Raw genomic sequence first — 13,090 nt, forward strand, 5'->3', positions numbered from 1 at the left:
AGGTCTTCTTGGTGAAAGCCTTATTTTTTTTATAGGAAGTGATAGGAAGGACCACAGATGACTGACTACTATCTGTAGCTCTCAGAGGAGGGGACAACCGTGGAGAGGGGCAGGTTTGGGGGAACTGAGTGAAGATGATGAGCTCAGTTTTTGAGATTCCTGTGGGACATCCAAGTGGAGATCTGGAAGGCAGCTGGATACGTGGTCTGTAGCTACAGATAATGTCTAGGAGACATCAGGATACAGTGGAAACAGAATCCAGAGCTAGTTTTGGAAGATTAGGAAGGCATTGGATTTGGGAGACATCAGAATGCAGTGAAAACAGAATCCATGGGGCTGATTAAGATCATACCCACATAAAACAAGAAGAGAAGAGGATCTTGGGTGGAAGTCTAAGGGGCTCCAACATTTATAAAGATGAGCAGAAGACAAAGACCCTGCAAAGGAGACTGGGAAGAAACTGCCAGTGTTTTTAGGCTAATGTGAATGTTATTGTCAAAATACTTGACAATATTTCTGAATCTGAATGGGCAAATAGAGACACTGGGATCATTTTTTTGATTTTATCTAAGTGCAGTACAAATAAATGTCATGTTTGAAGATAAGATTTCAGAGGCTTTTCCCAAAATAAATACAAGTACCAATAAACACATGAAAAGTGGTTCAATCTCACTAATAAAGATGCAGATAAAAATACACAAATGGGACTTTGGAGGTCACTGCATGTTTATTACATATGTTACTTGGGACTGACAAGGATGCAATGGAACAGGGCCCCTCATCACTGCTGGTGGGACGATCTGGAGGGGAATCCAGACAAAGCCGTCAGGCACCATAAAATCCTTCACATCCACTGGCCCAGCAAGTCTACTCTTCGGATTGACTTACAGGCAACTAATTACATTTATGTTAAGACTTTATGTAAAAATATTCCTATACAGCAATATTCATAAAAGCAATAAGTTAAAATCTGAATGCATAATTTTATGAGAAAAAGTAAATTGTGCTATATTCATATGATGGAATTGTATATAATTATTTAAAATCACATTTTGAAAAATTAAACTTCTATGATGAGAAAATTGTTAGTGAGATATGCATAAAATCCCAATTTATTGTAAATACACAGATACAGAAAAAATACTCTAAAATAATAATAGTAGTTACTTAGTAATGATTGAATAGCATATAAACTTTTCGCTTTTGTTTTTAACACTTTCATATTTTCTCAATTTTCTACAATGCACATTGTAACTTTTATCCTTTAAAGTATATTGGTTTATTATATTCTAATATTACTTTCATTATTAAAACCTCTTTTTATCTCAAAATACTTCTATTTCTTTAAGGACTTTTTTAAATATTTTATTTATTTATTTTTTTAAAGAGAGGGGAAGGGAGGGAGAAAGAAAGGGAGAGAAACATCAACATGTGGTTGCCTCTCACGTGCCTTCACTAGGAACCCAGCCTGCAAACCAGGCATGTGCCCTGACTGGGACTCAAACTGGCGACCCTTTGGTTCATAGCCCAAGCTCTATCCACTGAGCTACACCAGCCAGGGCTCTGTAAGGACATTTTTATATCTCCTAACTAGGAATTTCGGTTCCAGTTCTTCCCTAATGTTGGCACTATTTTCTATTCTGCTGTTTTCAAAACAGAGGGCATAATGGATCAACATGGAAAACTACAGCTAAATACTGCCATTTATGTCAGACCAAGAAAAATTTAAATTATAGCCCTAAAAAAGTAAGGACTTGAGAGAAAAATTTATAATATTGGCTTTGACTGAAGCTTGGATCGGAAAAGGAGATAGGAGGCTCTGTGTTAACTGTCCAGAGCCGGTCACTCTAAACTGTTAGAAAGTGATTTCTGATCACTTCCATCAATTATCAGATGAAAGCCAACACAATTTCATTAGCTGGAAGACAAAAGACTTGAAACCTTTTTGAAAATAGTATTCCTTTTTGAAAATTGTCATTCTCATACAATGATCTTATTTATGAAATCTGTACCCTTAAACCACATGCCAATGCAAATCTACTTGCTGACAGGAACACTGAGAAATTACAAACAGAAGGTTGAATGTACTTAAAGTTTACTGCTTGAAAAAAAAAGAGAAAGTATATTAAATGATTATCTTAGATTGCTCCAATTGAAAATTTTTTCTAATAAACAATTATGTAGAATCAAGAGACACTCACAACAGCTATCTTTCCTAAGGATCCCAATGACTGGCTCAGAGTTTTTGCCAAACATGCTTGATAAAAAAGCCAAGAAAAATAAACAATTGATTAAATTGTTTCATTCAAATATGTGTGAGTATAAACAAGGTCTCATTGATTCCAACTATAGATGAGTGATAAAATAACCCAAATATTGTATTGACTAGATACTTAAATTCACTTTTAAAACATTAATTATCTGACTAAAAGCTCTTTAATTCATATAGATTTTAAGATTTGTCCTATCACATCACACACAAGAAAAACTTTCCACTGTTAAATCTTATATCCCAATTTTTGTTTTTCATAAAATATGACCCAAAAGAATAAGTAAAATTAATTATATGAAAAAAGTTCATAGAAGAAGTCAGTGAAGAAAGATAAAACAGTGTGATGAATGATACTGAGTCCAACTGATTAGCTAGTTGGGAAATTTAGACTTCCATCGCTCGTCAAAATAAGTTCTAAATAAATCAGAATGTTAAATGTTTGGGAAAAAAATGTTAAGAAAAAGTTTTATCTGCTCTCTGCCTGAAGAAGGACTTCACTTTAAAATATATAATTAGAAAGGAAAAACTGTAGATAGGAACACTAATATCCTACCTGATAATTCACCCAAGAACTTAAGCAAAGGACTTATCAGAAGAGAAATAAAAGTAGTACTAGAACATGAAAAATGTCCAACTTCACTAATATGCAAAGAAATACAGATTAAAACAAGGTATTAGTTTTACCCTCAAAGATCTTTTAAAATGACAACAATACATTCTGGTAAAATTTATGTGAGAATAAAAACACTCTCAGTTACTGCTGATTTAGGGTGTGAATTGGTACACTCCTTGTAAAAACCCAATTAGCAACAAATAATGAGCCATAAACTGTTCACACCCTTTGATACAGTAATCTAGTTTCAGAAATCTTAAAAAAGACGGTCTAAAATGGGGGCAAAAATGTATGCACAAAAATGTTCGTTATAATGTTAATGGATGATAGCAAAAACTTGGAAGCAAAATGAATAAAATTAATTTATATAAATTATTTGAAATTGTTTAAATTTTTATATGTTCACAGGATGAGCAGTAGCATGATGTCACTGAAAATTCTCTTGATAAAAAATTTTTATCCCCAGCTGGTGTAGCTCCGTGGATTGAGTGCAGCCTTTTGAACCAAAGGATCATGGTTCGATTCCCAGTCGGAGCACATGCCTGGGTTGCAGGCCAGTTCCGGGCAGGGGATGCATGAGAGGCAACCACACATTGATATTTCTCTCCCTCTCTCCTTCCCTTCCCCTCTAAAAATAAAAAATAAAAAATCTTTAAAAAAATAAAAGAATTAAAAAAAAGAATTGTTTAATTATACAGAAATGCCTACAATATAAAGTTACATGACAAAATTCAAAATTATATTCATGTAGCATGACATTTAAAAGTTTTATCATATACACACATAAATTTCTACTAACCTGCTTGTTTTACACTATCATGAAAAAATGGCTGAACTCTCTGAGTTTGAGGGGTGCGTGTGGAGTCATCTAACCTAAAGGATAGGCTATGTGGCATACAAACAATTCACTTTGTGGCTACCAAAAAATTAAGCAGTCATTCTCCAAAAAACATTTAGACACAATCTGTGATAGAACCACTCAACACTTGAGCAACTGTCCATAGCTTATTGAAAGGAAATAACAACAGGAACTTACTCAATAGTCATCACTGACTCCGCTGAGCAACAAAGGACTGGCCAGCAAAATGCGTGTGTGTTCATGTACATGCACACACACGCTGCAAAGGGTAAAAGGAAATGTCCTAAAATACTAACAGTGCTTTTCAGAGCAGGGATACTCTCGACCTGTGCCAATATAGCAGCCACTATACACATATGACTACTTACATTTACAATGAAATTAAATACCACTTAAACTTCTTTCCTCCAGTCACACTAGTCACATCTGGAGGGCTCAACAGCTACATGTAGCTGGTGGCTACCGTATTGGATAGCCAAGATACAGAATATTTCTGTCATCGCACCAAATTCTTCTGAACAGTGCGGTCCTAGATTTCGTACGTTCTTTATACTTTTTCCAAATGTATTACAATATGCATTGTAGCAAATTCCTCTTATAAACAGGAAAAATGAGAACAGAAAATGAGGTTAACAGAGAAAACACACTAGAGGTGCAGAGAACACATTCTCTAGGGAGAACCCGGGGAAACAGTGCTCTGGAGAAGAGCAGGACACAGGCACTCTGGGAAAAATAGGAAGGGCTGGAAAGAGACATGGGACTAATAGACATTCCTAGGAAAGGAAAGAAAGGACACAGAAATTCCAACAGCAGGGGTGGGGAAGGAAGCGATTATAGCAAGAAGTTACAGGCTCTTGTCTCTCCCACTCACCAGCCATTACAGCTGCTGACCGCTGAGCTGGCTCAAAAGGACATTTCCCCCGGCCACTCTCAATTCTTTCAACCTGCTGGAAACTGGACACAGCCTACAGACCAGAAGGGGGCAATTGGTTTAGAGATCGTCGGGAGGTTCATGATGAAAATTACAAAGATGATCAGATGAAGGAAAAGCCCAATTCCCATTCCTCGGCTACCATCCCCCTATTCCCAGTCTGCTACTCCTGACTCCCCTGCCCATTCCTGCATGACCCGCCTCTGCCATCCCTCTTTTCATCAGTTTATCCCTCCTCCTTCAATTCCCCTAGTCCCCAGCAACCCCACGCTCTACTGAAGGAACAGCTAGGACGGCCCTAGATGACACTGAGAGGCTGAAAGGCAGAGTTTCCTCTGAAATGCTGCTGAAAGGTAGAGTTTACAGCTGGCTGGGGAGCATGCTACAGGACAAGCAGGACCAGGGAAGACAGCAGTTCCCCTGAGGTCTGACGTACTTAGGAAGGGTGAGGAAAAGGAGCAACTGATACAGGACCATCTGAAGCCCAGGGGTCTAAAGAGAAGGGCCATCCTCTCCCTACTTCCACCCCAAGGATGAAAGACGGGACCAGTAGTCAAGGGTTCAGAAAAGAGGGGAGAGAATCTACAAAGTCAGTGAGGGCCTGGAGCTCAGGTCAGAATTTGAGCATTTGCTAAGTAAATGCCTTCCTCATCCAGGGACTCTAGAAGGAGGGACCTGGGAAGGGGTGAAAGGTATAAGAGCCAGCCAGAAGTTACCTTAGCATCATGCATTAAGAGAAGCTTCAAGATAATATCTAAAAGTAGGAATCAGGAATGATTTCAACCTAGGACCAACATGGAGCATTAACCATGGCCAGTTAGGAATCAAAGTTATGGCATGGAAGTGCCAGGCACAGTATCTCTGGCTCACAAACTAGTGTGGACATAAGGTGTTTGCTGGAGCCCAAGAACTTGGACGTTGTTGCAGTAGTAATGACCCCTGGGCAGAAGTACACTACTGGCCCATTCTGACTGCTTGTCTATTTGCTGTAATTGGCAAGCAAGGTTTTATTTTATGGAGAGAGTCTTTAAAAAGGCCTGTTAAAACCAGATATGATCTGAGGTCCCCCCAAAGGGAATACTGGGCCAAAGAGTTTTCCAGAATGAAGGACCAGGCACCTCACTTGTGTGGCAGTGGGAGCATCCTAACCTGAAGAGAAAGTGACAGTTCAGTGAGAGATTACCAAGGTGTCTGGGCACTTTGGAGACAGGGTTAAAACCCACTGCTGTGGCCCTTCTCACCTCCTTTCTGCCACACTGCCTAGCCTCCTCTCCAATTTACTCTGTGTCCACCTCTGAATAATATTCCTAGAGTATTAGTCACTGACTTAATAATTTTTGAGCAAGAGAATGACAATGGCTCACCTTTGCCTGAAGTCAAAACTCTCAAGCCCAACTTACTTACTCTCTAATACTTCTTTAAACGAACTTCTAACCAAACCTGGATCACCTGTTATTCCTAGAAAACAAATTATGTTTCCCCATTTCTATGTCTGAAACTATTCCCATTTCACCAAGGACCGAACAGGTAAGCCTTTTCTCAATTTTTATTCTCTTTAACCTTTAGTTACCTTTTGCTACTTTTGACTCACTCCTCTCCTTGAAATATTCTATTTCTTGACTTTCTTGAAACTTCACCCTCCTGGAGTCCTTCCTCCTATCTAACTGATGCTTCCCTATCTCCTTTAGTTGTTCCTCTTCTTCTTTCTAGCCCCTAACTATGAATCCTAAAAATCTATCCTTAGACTTTTATGCATATACTTTAAAGACCTCATTTACTCTTAAAGTGACAGCTGGACCTTCTATGCAAACTATTCTCCAAACCCTACAAGTCTGAGGTCTTCCAACTGGAGTCCATGTTTGCATTTGGCTGCTGCACTTCCTCACAGAGATGGCTTATCAGCCCCTTAATGCTCATCATGCCAAAAACTAGTCCTCTTCCAGTTTCCTTAGCTAGAATTATGTTATCTAGGTTTATAGACTTTGAACAAGTGAGCCTCCTACTAACTAAGCAGGTTATTATAACTGTACAGTCAAAGTGGCATTTATCAGAGTTATGAAACAGGCTGCTCTATTACATTCTCTCTCTGAATGTTGAGATTCTTCATTGTGTCGTCATTGTGTCAATCAGCTTATCATTTGTGGTGAAAGCAATTCCCTCAAGCTGAACAACAGAGCAAGACAGGAAGGCCCTCACTGAGCCGTGGGGTTGGAATCCATCCTTCCATCTTGGAATCCAAAGACCTTTCCCATGTGGTTGGGGAGATGGGTAGGGGGAGATAGTCCCCGTAATATGTAACAGGTCAAATGTCACAAGAAGTTCAATCCAGGTGAGGTCTTCTGTGTTGCAGGTTGGCCTATGGGGCCAGGATAGTGGAGCAGAGCCAGCAAAACTGGATTTGAATCTTGGCTCTGCCTCTGCTAGCTATATAACATTAGAAATAGTACCTAACTCTTCTGAACTTTTGTTCCATTGCCTGCAAAATGACAAGAAATAATAGCTAAACAGCATGATGGAGTAATGAGAATTAAACTCAATCATGAATGTAAAGTACCCAGCACCAAGCCTGAGCCAGAGTTTATACTCAGTTGAATGTGTAGTCTTAATAATTCTAAGTCTAACATTTTTCTCTCTTAGCTGATGGAGTTCCCTCAAAAAAAAAAAAACAAATTAAAACATTTCCTCATATTGGATGAGCCGTGAAGGGCAACACTCCACATCATTGGAACTCATAGGTCCAGTGCTTGAATTTCCTTTTGTAAGAACCTTAATTCCTCTGAGCAATCAACTCTGAGCAAGTTGTTGTGTCTGAAGCAGCTAGCTAGTCAAAGCCTTCAGATAATAGTTAAGTAGAGTCTCTAAGTCATCAGTCTGGGACCTGAGAGTTTCAGCACTAAGGATAAGGCAAGAACTAGCTCAAGCAGGTGAGCATCGCCAGACAGCAGGATAAGACAGGCAGTTAAAGGCAGAAGAGCATTCAGAAAGTCTAGAGGGCAATCTCAGTACGTGACTTGAAAATTTAACACAGCTGATCTTTCCACTACAAACAAGCCTTAACAAAAGGATAGTCCTTCATTTTATGAGCCCGCTAGATAGGAGGATTGAGAAAAAAGAGCTGAAAGTTGTAGGAATGCAGAACACAGAGCCCCAGCTTTGCTCTTGGTGCCAATGTTCCAAGTCACACCAATCTCGACAGGTAAGTCCAGAACATTTCTGTCTGATTACCTAACAACCACGAGGGTCCCATCTCAGAGAGCCAAGGAAGAACAGAAGGCCCTGGGAGACTAACTTGGGGTGACTCTGGTGTCTATAAGCCATGGTTCTGATATTCACACCCATGGGTCCACTGCCTGCACAGACTAAAACAGGACAAATGTGGCAATGACAGTTCTACAGCTACTTTGTAAGCTTTGTGAGGACTACAGGGGAATTAGATATCCAATTTTACCGGATAGAATACAGAGATTTCTAGTACCACCCTAACCTGGGAAGCCTTCCCAGGGTGACTGGATGAGGGAGTTATCCACACCCAGCATGGAGTCTATCATCCACACTATGAAAAGGGCACTGCATAAACCCAACTAAACCAAGGGCAGCCCAGAGAGACCAACTGTCTATCAAGCATACACAATCATAGCATTCCAAGCCAGAGATATGAGGACGGTCTTCAACAAAGAGAGGTTTAGAGGAACACACTGGCTAGATCCAGGTGGCAATGACTACTGAAGGCTGCAGAAGGGTCAAGTCAAGATCTACAGTTAAAGATCAGAGTCTGGAAAAGGAGACACTGCACTCCCTCCTACAGCTGTATGGGGCAGAAAGGGAAGCCACTGGAAGGACGTGTGAGACTTTCAACTCATCGCAGCACCTTGTCACAAATGTATGCTGGCAGAGGACCAATGCCTGACTACTAGATAAGTGATGGGAAAAGATGAAAGTTCAAAAACATTCAGACCTTTCCTGAGATGTCATCAATCCCAGGCACTTTTGTTACCACAACTACCCTAGATGTGATTAGGGGTATACATGTCCCAAGCCTTCCTGGGCGTAAGCAATGAATAGGGTCTTGAAGAAAACATGGTTGACAGTGGCCACCCTGAAGGCAAGATCCAGTGTATGGTGCCAGCAGGTGCTACCTTGGTAGGCAGTGACCTCAGAAGCTCGTAAGAGCAGTAAGTCACAGCCCACACAGAATGGAGTTGACAGTGCAACTGGGAGAAGGTGGTGAGAGTTGCATGGCGTGGAGGAAGAAAGAGGCATGAACTGTGCTGATTAAGAAATGGACCCAGGCCGCCTAGACAATGCATACACAGGACAAGGGAAACATGAGTTACTGGTCTCTGAAGTCTCTCCCGGATTCTCCTCTGCCCAGCCCAGCTGCCATCCCTAACTCTCCTCACCACTACATCTCTCTTCACACTTTGTGTAACTTACCTTCTACAGGGAACCTCCGTCCCCGCCCTTCCGTACCCTCCTCCAGTGGCAGACAAAGGCTCCACCCTGTGAGGACATCCCTCACCCCCGATGCTTATCATGCACAAGGGCTGCCCTAAGCATGCTCCCCACCATGGTCACTCACAGAAGACCCTTCCCGCCCTCCCACCCCTGTCACTCACAATAACCCCGCACTTCGGATCAAAAGCGAAGGTGCCACAAGTGAGGAGGTGAGAGGCATTGGCAATGGCGAGAATCTGGACAAAATTGTGACATTCGTCCTGGGGGTCAGAGATGGTTAGAGAGAATCAGAAGCAGCAGGTTCCAGGAAAGGTAGGTTAGTGTCAGGCCAGTTAGATGCAGCTCTTCGATCAGAAATGATAGGTGATGATGTGGCGTTAGAGTCCCTGCCTGGGCCCATTGGGATGGCAGCACCGCAGGGGACGGACAGAGTCAGGGCTGGGCCAAGGTCTGAATCGACACTCAGGACAGGGCCCAGATCTACACCTACCTCCTTCTTGCCTTTCTTCCTACAGTTCTGTCTGTGGGCCTCAGGCACTGTCCAGTCAATCTGAGAAAGAAGGAATGGCCATTTCCCCCAGATTTCCTCCCAACTCCTCCCAAGTTAGGGTAGGTAACACAGTCCCACAATTCATTGAAGTTTCCACCAGTTTAGAAACTTCAGAGACATACCACTCACCCCCAGAGCAGTGTTTTTAAAACTGGAGGTCTCCACCGATTGACTAATTAAATCAATTGTGAAGTCATGACTAACATTATTTTTATTGAAATACATTAGAATGTATCACATATAGGAGAGTAGATATTGGTTCAAGAAAGTTTTCCCTCAGTACACACTTTGTGTACTGGGTCAAAATGTACCATATATTTCCTACTGGTGGTCAAAAAAAGCTGGGAAGCTACTAATCTAGGATAATGTGATTCTAATGATCCCTCTGCCCACTGTCACCACTGGAGGAGGTCACTGAGGCCGCCTCCCATCATCACGAACCTCCCTCATAGCCTCCCCAGTTACCATGACCCCCCGATCACCCTCAGCTGAGATCTGTAATTGATGACCTCCCCAGAATCATTTTCACCAACATTTCCCCTCCTACCACAACACCCCCACCAACATCCCATATAACCAGGGACCCAATCACACGCTCTGGGGTCTTCCCCATTCTCATCTCTCACCCTGCGGGGTGTCTCCCCTGAGAGAGGCAGAGATAAAGCGAAGATTGTGTCCCGGGCGCCAACATAAAGTGTATGAGTAGCAGGATCCACAAGGAGAACAGAGTAATTGTAGGTCCCAGGGATGGTGAACCGGGTGAGATAGGAGTCGGCCTCTAGCAGAAAGAGAGGGAAAAGTGGTATCAGCCATTGCTTTATAAGGGTTAGTCCACAAGGGCAAAGCTAAAGCAGCCAAGTTTTGTTTTCTTCCAAGTACCATTTTTTTAGCAGCCATCAGGGGAAAAAAACAGAGCCTGACAGGCCATCTAACTTTCCCAAAAATAGATAATGGATGAGGGCAGAATATTTAGCACATAATCCAGTCAAGGGTGCTTTTTCTATAAAAAATAAACACTTTATTAAAATAAAGCATAAATATTAAGTGTAACTTCTATTCATAGCAACATGACACACAATTTGAAAATACCTATACAACGTACTTTCCTCTCTCAATTTCCCTTCTTTAAAAAATCACTACTTAAGGAGGGATCACAATACCTGATATCAAACTGTATTACAAGGCCACTGTAATCAGAACAGCCTGGCACTGGCATAAAAACAGGCACATAGACCAATGGAACAGAACAGAGAGCCCAGAAATCAGCCCAACTCTCTACAGTCAATTAATATTCGACAAAGGGGGCAGTAACATAAAATGGAGTAAAGATAGCCTTTTCAACAAATGGTGTTGGGAGAACTGGACAGCTACGTGCAAAAAAATGAAACTTGAGCACCAACTTACACCATACACCAAAATAAATTCAAGGTGGATAAAAGACTTAAATGTAAGTCGTGACACCATTAAAGTCCTAGAGGAGAACATTGGCAAGAAAATCTCAGATATTTCACGCAGCAGCATTTTTACTGATATGTCCCCTAGAGCAAGGAATATAAAGGAAAGAATAAACAAATGGGATCTCATCAAAATAAAAAGCTTCTGTGTGGCTAAAGAAAACAGTATTAAATTAGCAAGACAACCAACTGTATGGGAAAACATATTCGCCAACGATACCTCAGACAAGGGTTTAATCTCCAAAATATACAAAGAATTCACATGACTCCACTCTAAGAAGACATCTAACCCAATTAAAAACTGGGAAAAGGACTTGAACAGACACTTCTCCAAGGAGGACATACAGAATATCCAGAGAAACATGAAGAGATGCTCAATATCGCTAGCCATCAGAGAGATGCAAATTAAAACCACAATGAGATACCACTTCACACTGGTCAGAATGGCCATCATAAACAAAGCAACAAACAACAAATGTTGGAGAGGTTGTGGGGAAAAGGGGTCCTTAGTTCACTGTTGGTGGGATTGCAGACTGGTACAGCCATTATGGAAAACAGTATGGAATTTTCTCAGAAAAATAAAAATTGACCTGCCTTTTGACCCAGCAATTCCACTGCTAGGATTATATCCGAAGAATCCTAAAACATCATTATCAAAGAACCTATGCACCACAATGTTCATAGCAGCACAATTTACAATAGCTAAGAGTTGGAAGCAACCAAGGTGCCCATCAGTAAATGAATGGATCACAAAATTGTGGTACATATACACAATGGAATTCTATGCAGCAGAGAGAAAGAAGGAGCTACTACCCTTTGCAACAACATGGATGGAACTGGAAAGCATTATGCTGAGTGAAATAGGCCAGGTGCTGAAAGACAAATACCATATGATCTCACCTTTAACAGGAAGCTAAACAACAAAACAAACAAGCAAGCAGAAAAAAAAAAAGACACTGAAATAGAGAACAAGGGGACAGTGACCAGAGCGGAGAGGGAAGGGAATTTAAGGGGGGAAAAGGGGAGGGATTTGGAGAAGCAAATATGAAGGACACAGGGATGAGAAGGGGGGGTGGAAATGGGAGGGAGGTGGGGAGCAAGGGGGGGGGCTGGGAATGGAGAAACAGGCAAAAAACTGTACTTGAAAAATAACTAAATAAAATTATTGAGAAAAAAAATCACTACTTAATAACTTCTTTACACTTAGAAGGGAAATGCTTCACTCTTTTCACTAACACATTAGGAGACTAATCTCCTCTGTCTCCTATAGCCCCTGACCTCCTCCCACCCCCATTTAACCCAAAGATGTAGAGAGTAGTGGGCAAGAGTGTATGCTTTGGAAATGAGTCAGCCTGAGGTTAAATCTGGCTCTTACACTTAACAGCTGTATGATCTTGAGTGAGTTACCTGCTCTCTCTGAGCATCACTTTCCTCATCTGAAAATACCACCATCCAGGGTTGTTGAGAGAATTCAATGAGATAACATATGTGGAAGCATCTGACACATACTACATGTTTCACAAGTGGTTCCTTTCTTAAGTATGAACTCCGTATTGGCCAAATCTAAATCTCCCATCAGCATTCAAAACTCTTATCCATTTAAAGATTATAACAAATAAGTTGGCATAATTCACCTTCTCAGCTCAGTGTCTGGCTCTAGGGATCCTATCCCTGCACAAATACAGCTCCTTTCTGCCTGCTTCATCTCCTCAGCTGCCCGTAAGGACCAAAAGAATGGCCAACAGCCATTCATTCCTAGATTTGCTGATGTATGGAGCCCCACCCATCTTCCCACACCCATATTCCTAGCTGTGCTGTGTCTCTCCTGCTTAGAATAAGCCCTGGTTCCCCCAGCCTCCCTTTGTATCCCCAGCTCTGCTTCATCTCACCATCTGGACCTCTCTGGATTCCTGGACATCACCCCAGCCTGACCTCAACTCTATGTAGTGGCTATTG

The 13,090-nt window shown here is 41.4% G+C and overlaps 1 protein-coding gene across 5 annotated transcripts in view; it reads right to left on the bottom strand.

Annotated features, from left to right (window-relative positions):
• The window catches only part of SEMA4F (ssemaphorin 4F), a 41,665-nt gene that overhangs the window by 10,778 nt on the left and 17,797 nt on the right, over positions 1–13,090 (bottom strand). Inside the window, exons 2-5 of one of the 5 annotated variants that reach the window (XM_037130845.2) lie at positions 10,307–10,458; positions 9,621–9,680; positions 9,292–9,390; positions 4,616–4,709 (exon numbers count right to left, since the gene is read on the bottom strand). The exons of 3 other annotated variants lie outside the window; for them this stretch is intronic. In XM_037130845.2, the coding sequence (XP_036986740.2) occupies positions 4,616–4,709; positions 9,292–9,390; positions 9,621–9,680; positions 10,307–10,458 (405 nt within the window). The remainder of the gene's footprint in view (positions 1–4,615; positions 4,710–9,291; positions 9,391–9,620; positions 9,681–10,306; positions 10,459–13,090) is intronic. One more of the 5 variants, XM_037130842.2, reaches the window with a different exon arrangement.

This window comes from Artibeus jamaicensis, unplaced genomic scaffold (genome assembly GCF_021234435.1).
Source record: "Artibeus jamaicensis isolate MK-2021 breed Jamaican fruit bat unplaced genomic scaffold, CSHL_Jam_final contig_3174, whole genome shotgun sequence".
Lineage (NCBI taxonomy): Eukaryota > Metazoa > Chordata > Mammalia > Chiroptera > Phyllostomidae > Artibeus > Artibeus jamaicensis.